Below are 12,597 nucleotides of genomic sequence, written 5' to 3'. Positions count from 1 at the left end.
GCTGTCCACGTCGACACCTCTCTCTCGGATTGGATTGATGTGATCGTACAACACGTCTCTGTCACTATTCTTCACGTCGCTGGCACTCCTGTCCCCATATCCACAGGTCCTCCATGTCGTCAACCAATCCCTTGGTGGACCAATGACGTAGCATTCGCTATCCAGGACCACTAATGGTCGGTGCAACGATTTAAATGATACCCTTCACAGACTAGCCTTATCGCTTTAAAGAATCTCTGTGCTAGGGCTCGCTATCTTATTAGGCACAGTAGAAGGAAATGCTGGAATCACTGTGTTTCCTCCCTGGGAATGTATGCCTCTTCATCCCAGGTTTGGTCCAATCTCCGTAGCCTTCTGGGCCGCCAGCGACAATCAGTTGTCCAGGGTATCATCCTAAAGCGAGCTCTGTGTACTGATCCATCCATCAGTCCTTGCAGAACACCTCGAAACGCAGTTCTTGACAGCATCGGCATCCTCCACCTATCCTGCTGCCTTTCTCCACCAGAGACGATGAGTTGAAGAAACCCCCCTCTGTTTCAATCCCCGCCAAGCTGAAGCCTATAATGATCCTTTCACCAAATGGGAACTCTTGCAGGTTCTAACATCTGCACGTGACACAGCCCCAGGCCCAGATTCCATCCACAACCAGATGATCCAACACCAAGTTACCCAGAGGCAACAATACTCAGTGTCTTCAGATGCATTTGGCTCATGGTTATCTTCCCCTCACAATGGCGAGACAGTATACTTATTCATGTACTTAAGCCCATGAAGAACGGAATGTCTCGCGACAGCTACCAAACGATTAGCCTGACCAACGTCCTTCGTAAACTGCTCGAGTGGATGGTTAGCTTCCGATTATGCTGGGTACTCGAATCTCAGGGTCTTTTTCCTCATATCAGTGTGGCTTCCAGGACGAACGATCTACAACTGATCAATTACTCAGAATGGAAACAGAAACCCGATAGGCTTTTGCTAAACGCCGACACCTTGCGTTGTCTTCTTTGACCTACATAACGCATTCGACACAGCTTAGCACCGAAATATTGTCGTTACCCTCCATGACTGGGGCTTTCCACCCCTTTTCGATTTGTAGGTGCGAGTTTTTATGCCTCCGGCTATCATGGGTAGATTTGGCACTCCATTCAGCATCCTTCGGATCCAGGAAGGGTTCTGTGATAAGAGCCACACTCTTCCTCGTTGCCATTAATGGGCTTGTAACTTCTGTTAAGCCTCTGGTTACACTGGCATTGTATGTCGACGAGTTTTACATCTGCTGCAGCTCCCACTCGGTAGAATCAGCTGAACGCCAGCTCCAAGGTGCCATCCAATGGGCCTCTACAGGGGCCCTTTCCCATGGCTTCCAGTTTTCTCCCTCGAAAACACGGGTTATGCATTCTTGCCGTTGAGCCACAGTACACCCCGATCCAGCACTTTTTTTAGGCAACCAGCGCCTCGATGTAGCACAGCACCGGTTCTCGGACTTCCTTTCTCATAAAAAGCTGTCGTGGCTGCCCTATATACGCCACCTGTAGACTACCTGCATTCGGAACCTTAAAGGTCTCTGGTCCTGGCTCGCACATCTTGAGGTACAGACTGTGCTACTCTTCTCCACCTTTACTGCGGTATGGTTTTTTCCAGACTATATTATGGTTGTGTGATTTATGGCTTAGCAGTTCCTTCCACTCTGAAACGATTTGACCCTTTTAATCATTATGGGATGTATCTGGATATCAGTGCCTTTTGCACTAGTCTTGTCTACAGTTTCCTTGCAGAAGCGGGTATTTCCCCAGTACAAATACGATGGAGTCAACTCGTGGTTTCTTGCGCAATCGGCATTCGACCATTCGGCAATTCCTTCGTGTATCCTGCCCTCTTTGCAAACTTGGAATATCTTCCTCCTGATACCTGCCCTCAGGTGGGATTGCCAGTTGGAATGCATCCTCACTTCTCTTTTTCAGGATCTCCATCATCTCCCCATCTCCACTCACTGGAATGAGCCCTGCGTCTTTCCTCCCCCCCCCCCCCCCCCCCCCTCTGAATTGTAGTTAGACCACAGATTAGGATCGACATATTCCAAGATCGTAAGATCTCTGTCACCTGTATGTTGTTCCAGCATCTTGTACATGCCATCCTTGAAGAGTTACAGAATTCGGTCATCTTCTACACTGATGGTTCTAAAATGATACAAAAGATTGGATACACTTTTACGTCTCTTGCTGGCGTGGAACACCATTTACTGCCGAGATCTCGTAGTCTGTTCAGAGCAGAGCTCCTAGCCTTAACAGTGTCCTCCATTTTATTACTCAGGCCTCCCTCCACAGAGTTTTAATATGTACTGACTCAATGAGCAGTCAGCAGGCTATAGACCGACGCCACTCATGTCACCCTTTGGTCTCTGCTATCCATGACCTCCTCCATGCCCTTGGCTGTGAAGCCTGCGAAGTTGCCTTTCTCTGGGTCCCAAGGCTTGTGGGCATCCCAAGGAATGAATAGGCTGACCATTTGACTAGAGAGGCAGATACTTGACCCTCACTGTCTTTGGTGATGCCAATGCAGATATGCAGGTACACGTCAAATCGCTCTTTGTCCAGAAGTTCGCTACTGCTCTTAGTAATAATCTTCGCTCTTCCTTCTGCTCCTCTAGGGAGTCCACTGTGTCAGGCCATCTAGGTATCTGTCATACTAGGCTCGCCCGTTGTTTTCTCTTGCTTAACGTGGCTGTGGAGCCAGCCTGACGGTATTTCATATATTGGTGGAAGGTCCCCTCTCTTGGCTCTTCGTACTAAGTATAACCTTCCAGATTCCTTGTCTTTAATATTAGCTGACAATTGACGGGAGGCTGAACTGGTCCTCAGGTTCCTATATGAAAGTGGTTTTTATTTTCGGTTATAAGGTTTTGCTTTACTCCTGGAGTAGGGGCAGGGTGGTTGTGGTTGGGGCCTGTCTTCGTGTTTTCTGAGTCTCGGACCCATGACCTCTCCCCTTGCAAAGACCGCTCTTTTATCCCTCTGTTTTTCCAGTTTTAAGATTTGGCCTACACTTTTATGCCTTCTACTGTGTAGATTTATAGCTTTCTTGCTTTATAGTTTCACCCTTCTGACTGGATGCGCCCACTGTTAACGGACACCTCCATCTTACGCAACTAAGTTCTGAACTGCGGAACTGATGACCTCACGGTTTAGTCCCATAACCCCGTTCAGTCAGTCTAGTCCAGTCCTGTAACGACGTGTCGACACAACAGTTGAGTCAAATAGCTGCGCATGCCGCCAGAGCCAGTCAGCAAAACATCTCTCTGCGAGTGTGCTACAAATACACTGGTATGTAAAACTTAAAAGAAAGTAACTTTCGCATTATATGTCACTACCATGTAAGATAGCTCGATGAAACTTGAAGTTCATCTTTTCATGATGTAAATACTGATTTTGTTAGTTACCAAGTAACAGCATAACGACTTTGTTTTATGACCATCGTTAAATTACACTGGTCACGAACGATGAAAAAGTATTTTTAATTATGTCATGTGTGGATGTTGTCATTTTAAGAAAGATTTTAACAGTGTGTGAAGCCATGATGGCACCAACACTAATCAAGTACGTTTTATGACCTGAAGATGGCTAGATTGTTAGCTAGCAATCGATCCAAATAAGCCGCGCGGAATTAGCCGAACGGTCTGTACCGCTGCAGTCATGGACTGTGCGGCTGATCCGGGCGGAGGTTCGAGTCCGCCCTCGGGCATGGGTTTGTGTGTTTGTCCTTAGGATAATTTAGGTTAAGTAGTGTGTAAGCTGAGGGACTGATGACCTTAGCAGTTAAGTCCCATAAGATTTCACACACATTTCTTTTTATCCAAATAAAGGGAATTTCATGTGCGATCTTGACTTCATGGGTCTTCAGTCCCTAACATTAATAAAAATTTACGGTAGATAGCGTATTTCCTGGTCATCATCATCATCATCATCATCATCAGTGTTCTGCCAAAAGGCAGGTTTCCACATGGTAGTTCTCTTCTGCCATCCTCTTCAGGTCTGCATAATTTCCTCTTCCCTTTACGTCGTCTATCATCTTGTATCTCCTTCTTCCTCTCAGTCTTCCCCCACAAACCAATCCTTCCAAAGTATCTGCTAGCAAGCACTCCCTTCTCAATGAATGTCCCAACCAGTTCTTTTTCCTTTCTCTTACAACCTTCAGCAGACATATTCTCTCACCAAGCCTTTCGTTACTCACTCTTTCCATCCAGCTTATTCTCTCCATTCTCCTCCACATCCACATCTCAAATGCTTCTAACCTTTTTTCATCCTCTCGTCTTAGCGTCCATGTTTCTGCCTCACTCCAGGCAAAACATTTGTCAAGCCTTTTCCTTAGTGCTTTATCTAATTTGCCACGTAAGAGTCTCCTTTTTCTGTTGAATGCCTCCTTCGCTATGGCAATTCGAGTTTTCAGCTCCTGGTGACATCTCAAGTCTTCAGTTATTGTGCTTCCAAGATATTTAAATTCACTTAGTTGGCTAATGGTAGATTGTCCTATTTTAATATTGGACAGTCTGCGTCTTGTACTGATGACCATACTCCTTGTTTTTGATGTGTTTATTTGCATCCCATATTCCACACAAGCTTCATTCAGATCTTTGAGCATGCTATTCACTGTCCACTCACTTTCGGCCATTAATACCATGTCATCAGCAAATCTTATACATTCTATTCTCTTTCCACCAATACATATTACTCTTTTCCCATCTAAGGTTTTCGCAATAATCTCTTCAAGGTATACGTTAAACAACAGGCAACAACCTTGTCTAATACCTCGTCCAATGCTGCTTCCTTATGACATTTCATTTCCAGTCCTTATCCTTACTTTCTGGTGTAAATATAGATTCTGTATCACTCGTCTCTCTTTCCAATCGACTCCTTTCCTCTTCAAAATATCCGTCAGCTTGTTCCATAGAACTCTGTCAAAAGCCTTTTCTAAATCTATAAACACAGCAAATATTTCTCTACCCTTTCCCATATATCTTTCTGCTATAGTTCTTAACAGGCCTGTAATACCATCTGCTCATCCATATTTTATTAATTTGATTGATCCTAAATTCAAACGATTTTTCGATATGGGCTTAGAATTGTATAAAAAAACAATAAATGAATTGGATTTACATGGTATAGAAAATTTATTGTGTTCTGGTTCCTTTTTCTCTTCTAAATCCGAACTGCTCCGCTGCAATCCCTCTATCCAGCTTGCCATATAACCTTCTATTCAACACTCTCAGCAAGACTTTAGCTGCATGAGAAATTAGACTGATGGTTCGGTGCTCTTCACGTTTTTTAGTGTTTCTCTTTTTCTCTGTTAGTATCATAACTGTAGGAGTCCTGGTCGACTGTATCAAAAAACTAATTGTCTTCCCTGTGTGTGTCCAGTTCCAGATGTTCAGCCTTTGCCTATCGAAGCAGTCCATTACTTCCTTTTCACTGTAGCTCTTGTGCCTAGTATCTTCTTTGCCTTTTCACGTTCGCTCTCTCTAAACGAATACTGTGCGCCTCTCTCTCGTACTGATAGGTCTAGTGTTCGTACGACAAGTTTCACCAGTAGCGCCACGCTGAGTGTAGCTTTGTAAGCCCCGGTGAGGGATGTTTCTTTGTGGTCGCCGAACGGCATATGTCTGTGTAACCAAGGGCACCGACGAAATGCTGCTGTTAAGCGTGTCAGAGACAGAGCAACACTGAGCAAGGTTGGTCCGTTGCCAGGGGCAGGTACTGAGGGAGATGGTGGTCTTTATTTAATAAAATTGCAGCCAAATAGCCATATACAGTTACTTTGCTTAACATTTTACATTTACATTTTACATTTGTGCATATTCATTTATCGATTTCACTCTTTTACTGCACAGTTCCATGTGATGTCGTTCACAGGCTTCGTTACACAGTTCACATACACATGTTGTGGTTGGGTCATGATAAGTTTTGCTTTTGCAGATTAGATGATGAAAGCCGTGAATAGAAAGTCTAGTTACGACATGTCGCTGTTCGAAGTTTGGTGCTGTCCATGAGCTGCTTCGGTGCCATAGAACTCGGGCCATATTTTTTCTCGTTTGTCCTCCATGATATTCAGTTGCTTTCTGGAAGCCCTGGTGTGTGGCATCATATATCGAAGTCTGATGTCTTCAATTAGGAATGTCTCTCTCCCTAGCAGGTACACTAGTCTAGATCTTGTTGTCTTTGAGAGACCTAGTGCTCTTTTTAGGTAGGTCGATTTTACCTTTTCTAGTGTTTCTAGATTTTTTTCTGTCAGGTGGTCCCATATAACCTCCATGCCATTGGCCAGGACTGGAAAGATTTTTGTGTTGAATAATTTCATGGCTGTTTCAAGGCGGATGTTTTTGATGTCCTGTATTGCTATTATTGCTTGGGCTGCACGTTCTGTTGTATGTTTTGTGAAGCATTTGGCTGTTGGTTGCAATGCTGGTCTTTTCGCAGGGGCGTGGTGCTGTGGGGGTCCCTGGGGGCGACGCTATGCGCGTTGTTAGTGTTCGCCTACCTGTGCTGGCTGGAGGGTCGGTGCCCCGGGGGCGGCTCGTCACCCACCCCTGCCGTGGGCGGCGGCTGCCCGGGGGCGGCGGGGGCGGCGGCCGGTGACGAGGGGCGGCACACGGTGAGCGCCCACCGCTGGCTGCGCCTCGCCGTCTTCTCCATCACCGCCGCACTCTTCGCCGCCTGCGCCGTCATCACACTGGTGAGTACACACTGCTAGCCCGCCTACGTCTGTGAGTGGCTGTGTATGTTGCGGAATAGCTGTGAATCGTCTGGAGTAGTTACGGCGAAATTTTATAACGTGTGACCCACTTTCCCTGAAGGAGTACTGTGAGTAGGGGGTTGATGCAGCTCTATTACATATAGCAAAATATCGGAATATAGCGGAAAATCAGACCAGCTGTGTGGCTGGACTGAAGAGTTTTAAGCAAACAGAACACAGCATGTTGTTCTGAATGGAGAGACGTCTACAGACGTTTAAGTAACCTCTGGCGTGCCACAGGGGAGTGTTATGGGACCATTGCTTTTCACAATATATATAAATGACCTAGTAGATAGTGTCGGAAGTTCCATGCGGCTTTTCGCAGATAATGCTGTAGTATACACAGAAGTTGCAGCATTAGAAAATTGTAGCAAAATGCAGGAAGGTCTGCAGTGGATAGGCACTTGGTGCAGGGAGTGGCAACTGACCCTTAACATAGACAAATGTAATGTATTGCGAATACATAGAAAGAATGATCCTTTATTCTATGATTGTATGATAGCGGAACAAACACTGGTAACAGTTACTTCTGTAAAATATGTGGGAGTATGCGTGCGGAACCATTTGAAGTGGAATGATCATATAAAATTAATTGTTGGTAAGGCGGGTGCCAGGTTGAGATTCATTGGGAGAGTCCTTAGAAACTGTAATTCATCAACAAAGGAGGTGGCTTACAAAACACTCGTTCGACCTATACTTGAGTATTGCTCATCAGTGTGGGATCCGTACCAGATCGGGTTGACGGAGGAGATAGAGAAGATCCAAAGAAGAGCGGCGCGTTTGTCACAGGGTTATTTGGTAACCGTGATAGGGTTACGGAGATGTTTAGCAAACTCAAATGGCAGACTCTGCAAGAGAGGCGCTCTGCATCGCGGTGTAACTTGCAGTTCAGGTTTCGAGAGGGTGCATTTCTGGATGAGGTATCGAATATATTGCTTCCCTCTACTTATACCTCCCGAGGAGATCGCGAATGTAAAATTAGAGAGATTCGAGCGCGCACGGAGGCTTTCCGGCAGTCGTTCTTCCCGCGAACCATACGCGACTGGAACGGAAATGGGAGGTAATGACAATGTCACGTAAAGTGCCCTTCGCCACACACCGTTGGGTGGCTTGCGGAGTATAAATGTAGTTGTAGATGTAGATTGTAGCGGATGGAAGGAAGAACGTCCAAAAGTAAGCATTGCTCAGAATCACCTTGAATCATTCAAACAAAATCACGTACACGCATGAGTTACGTTCGACGAGCCACAGATGTTGCTGTGGGGAGATGCCCAGCATTGCTCAACGTTATCTACAGATAGACATACCGTAGGTGCAACCGTGTCAGAGTGATATGAGATAGTCAGAGTGCTCTGTGATATTGGTAGTTTATTTTGGGGTAGCATTGGAGTGTTAAGAAGGCGGTGTGCAAAAATAATCTCTGACGACGTACAGTATACGATACGTACGAGGGGGAGTTGGAGAATAAGTTTCCGCTGTCGACTGTGGGCAGAGTTGTGTGATGTGGGCGAATGACGGCACGGCAGGTGAACGCGCACGTGCAAGACACCGATACATCATCGGGTAGAGATCGACCGCGATCAAGCAGATGGCGCTGTCGCAGTGCCTGCGCAAAGCAGAGGCCAACCGCTCAGTCTTTTCCCGGAGCTATGGAGAGAAGGTGCGTTTTGGAGTCGTGGTCACAGGCGGAAGTAAGAGTATCAGGCACTGAAATTCATAACCGCCTTGTTGAGGTATGGGTCAGGTGTGATGTCGAGGCAGATGGTGCGGAGATGGTGCCAGCATTCAGTTATGGACGTCAGCAAGTGTAGGACACACCGAGACCTGGACAGACGCTACAGATGCAGATGTCAGGAAGGTGCATGACATGATTAAAGCGGTTGAACTTGGGATCAAACATGAGCGAGCTCACAAAGGTCATCCACGACAATCTTTGATATAGGAAGGTGTCAGCACGATGGGTGCCCCGCCAACTGACCCCGACACACATGGAAGTTCGCATGGCGTTCAGCATGGAACAGCTCGTGCGTTACCATGAATCTGGCAATGACCTTCTGTTTCGGATTGTGACGGCGTATGAAACGTGGCCCGAATCGAAGGCCACACCCGTGGAGTGGAAACATCCGTCATAACCTGTCCCAAAGAAGTTCAAAAGCACTCCGTCTGCAGGTAAAGTGTTACTCACCGTTTTCTGGGACGCCAAAGGAGTTTAGCTGCTGGAATTCCTGAAGGATTCAACCATCAATGCTGCGCGGTTCTGTGGCACTCTGTCGAAATTGAAAGAGATGATTTGGAAAAAGCGGCCTGGCCTTCTGAGATCAGGCGTTCTGCTGTTGGATGACAATGCGAGACCACACACGGCGATGGCAACACAAAACCATATTGCAACTCTTGGCTGGGAGCGCCTACACCATCCCCCTTACAGTCCGGATCTCGCACCAAGTGACTTCCATCTGTTTCCTGCTTTGAAGAAGACTCTCGGCGGAAGGCGCTTTGGTAGCAATGCTGAAGTCAAACAAGCCGTTCAACGCTTCTTCCGTGTGTAAAGCGGTATGATAAATTTCTCAATGTACTTCGAAATTATGTAGAAAAATAAAGATATGACTTATCTTTAATGTCTCACTCTCTTTTTTTTTTCTTTCACACACAACTATGACCACAGTCGACAGGGGAAACTTATTTTCCAACTCCCCTTCGTATTTCACTAGGTGAGAAGCATGATTGGCGACAGTTCAGATGACGTGAAATCGGTCCTACGTTAAGAGGTGAGGCTGAATATGAGAGACGTGTGACAGAGCTGATTACAGTTCAGTTCAAGATTAGTCGTACAAAACGCTGTTCGATCTTCCAGAAAATCTAAGTAATATTTTCTCATTTTCATTTACCCACGCACCTGATGCAGAACAGTATTTTGCAAGTACCATCTCAAGTGGTATCACATCTGCGTGGTCCCTGATGATTTACGCCTACATCGTCCGCGTAGGCACCTACCACGGTGTTTGTCCCTGGAACGGTAATGTCTGTTAATCTGTGCTGTAGCTGCATCAGGATAGGTTCCAGCGATATAATGAACAGAAGCCAGGATAAGGGGCTGTCTCGGATAACGCCCCTTTTTTATTTTAATGCAGATGTTTCGTCAGTTGACAGTTAACGGAGATTTGTGCAGTAACACCCATTGCCATGTTCTTGATGATGTCGATGGTTTTTGGCAGGAAGTCCGTTCAGCGCATTGCCTTTATCGGGTACTTGTGATTAATTTGATCAAATGCCTTATGGAAGTCTATGAAAAGCAGTCAACATTTTATGATACTTGTCTATGTTAGCGCAATTTGTAAAATCGTCCTTCTAAAAGCGCGGGAATGCTGTTGGCCTTTGATGTCAGCGGTGCTTATTAATTACTCGAGCTATAGTTTATATTTCGAATTTAAAAGCGAAATCGGCCGTAGGTTGTTTATTTTTTGCAGCCTCTGTTCTTCGGGATCAACTCAATTTTCCATTGTTTGAACTTTGCAGGCACTGGCTTTCCCCGTAAGACTTCGGCGAACTTCTCTACTATTAGGGTCCAAAATTGTTTATAGAATTCAGTGGGCAGTCCGTCAGATCCTGGAGATTTCCTAGCGGGAGAGCTGCGCACGATTTCCAATACATCTTCCTTGGTGACGTCCGAAGAAATGTTCACATCGTCATCTCATGACATTCGTGGATGATACGTACCAATGAGCTCATCATATTCTTCATTTGTTTCCCCTGATGCTTGCATGCGTTCATAGTACGCTGAGATTTCTTCTGTGTGGAGATTATGGTTCCATCATCGATTTGGAGTTCATCCGTGAAAATTCTTCTTCTATTCTTGGAGTTTCTGACAAGATGGTACAAAGCATCAGTCTCATCTTGAGTGACTGACTTTGCTTTGGATTTTATCTGGAGTCCCTTCAGTTCCTTACGTTTCAAACTTCTTAACTTTGCTTTTGTTTGCTTGATGTCTTTTAATCCTGTAGGAACTGCATCTGTCTGATTGTAGGAGTCCCTTAGCACGCTATGGTAGAATTCTACAGTCATGTTCCTTTCTCTGGCCTTATATATACTAAAATATATTAAAACTTTCCTTAGATTCGGTTTCACCCGTCGGGTCCACCATTCTAGCACACTTTGAAAGTTGTGCAAAGAACGGAAACACATTTATCAAGCTCTGGTTATGGCTTCTTCTAAGTCTTCTTCTGGTAATATCGATATGTTTAGATTCCACTGGCTTATTACTCTTCGGGTAGTTTATGGTGTTAAATGTACGCAGGTTAACAACGCATTGTGGTCGGAAAAACTAACGGGAAAGGTTTCTGTTTGCAACTCTCTCTCTGCTAAATTTTAAGATACGTAAATTCTGACAATTCTACTAGAGGAATTCGCAACAATATGAGCGAAGTTCACCATTGTTGGATACTTTATTTCTCACGCTTCTTTTAAGTTTAAATGAACAACAAGGCCTCTCAAGTCAGTTGAGTAATTGAAGTTGGGAATTTGATCCTTACGACTCTATACACAATAGAAATCTCCCCCAATTATAAGTTGCAGGGTTTTTTTACTGGGTAAATAAATTACGCTTTCCTTAAAGAATGTGGCTCTTGCAGTTCTATTAGTGCTGCCCGAAGGAGCATATAAATTTACAATATTAACTACTGCTACATTTATTCCAATACTTCGTTCCGAGTCTGATCTATCAACGTTATGTACGGAAATGCCTCTTCCAACTAAAATGGCCGTGCCAACTCTCGTTTCAGTGGATGTATTGTGAAAACCAACACAACTGGAAAAATTTTGTTGTTGGGATATCACTTCCTGCAGGACAGCAATGTCCATCGCTGACTCATGTACCTGTAGAAACTGTTTCAGAGCTGCTATTTTTACATCCCACCCTATCCTGTTGATGTTTAACGTGGGAATCGTATATGACCGTAGCGCTGGAGTCTGGCCTTTTCTTATTTTCATTTTTTCTAGTCCATCATTTCATGCCATTCCATGTGGGATCCTTCCTGAGAATCTGACGGCAGACTACCGTCCCGGTTTTCATTTGAACCTTTCTTTTTACTTTTCTTACGGTTTGCATCGACACTGTCCTTCACCGAATTACTCCGCCCACTCCCTGAGTAGCTTTCCATCGAGGGCAGCCTCGGTGAATCTGTGGGTCACCCGTGTGCTACCATCTCATCTGCCGAGAGCGGCGCATACGCATTTTGCAAACATTTTTCCTACGCCCGGTCACTTCTGCGAATCACTTTCGCTTGCTGTTTGTTTGTTATTGTTCTAACACTCCTCTTGTTCTTTGTGGGATATGGACGGCGACGTCGTCTGTTGTTGACAGTTTTTCGCTACCTCGTCATGTTTGCTTTCAGTTGCATACCCGGGTGAGTCCGTTCACACTGATTTTGACATACCGGTACTGCAGTGCAGGGTTGTGGCATTAACTGGGCCCGAGTATTGTCATCTAACGGCGCGTCCTGGTCTGCAGAATGGAGCTGTGACGTCACCTCTAAATATTTGGTTAATGGTGGTGTACTCGGTTTGTCTACCTGTATGCTTGTCTCTGAGTTTCAATCTATGCTAACAATATTGACTGAAATTGTAGTTTCCAATATTGTTTTCTGAATGGCACCTAGAGCATCTAACGACAGATTGATTCCCTCTTCATCTGTTCTACAACTGTCAAAAGTTCGACGTCTCTTGTTAGTGACTACACTACTTTTCGCAATGGGTTCTCTTCAGCGTCTTTCCTAAATAAAGGTGGAAATGCTTCAAGATTTTGTGGCCTGTCCTTCATAT

General features: G+C 45.2%; 1 protein-coding gene across 2 annotated transcripts in view; it reads left to right on the top strand.

The window, feature by feature from the left end:
- LOC124606332 (adenylate cyclase type 2) overlaps positions 1–12,597 on the top strand; it is a 338,520-nt gene that overhangs the window by 221,188 nt on the left and 104,735 nt on the right. For both annotated transcript variants that reach the window (XM_047138315.1, XM_047138314.1), the window contains exon 11: positions 6,468–6,723. In XM_047138315.1, the coding sequence (XP_046994271.1) occupies positions 6,468–6,723 (256 nt within the window). The remainder of the gene's footprint in view (positions 1–6,467; positions 6,724–12,597) is intronic.

Source organism: Schistocerca americana, chromosome 3 (assembly GCF_021461395.2).
Source record: "Schistocerca americana isolate TAMUIC-IGC-003095 chromosome 3, iqSchAmer2.1, whole genome shotgun sequence".
Lineage (NCBI taxonomy): Eukaryota > Metazoa > Arthropoda > Insecta > Orthoptera > Acrididae > Schistocerca > Schistocerca americana.
This window is presented reverse-complemented; position numbering and strand designations above follow the sequence as displayed.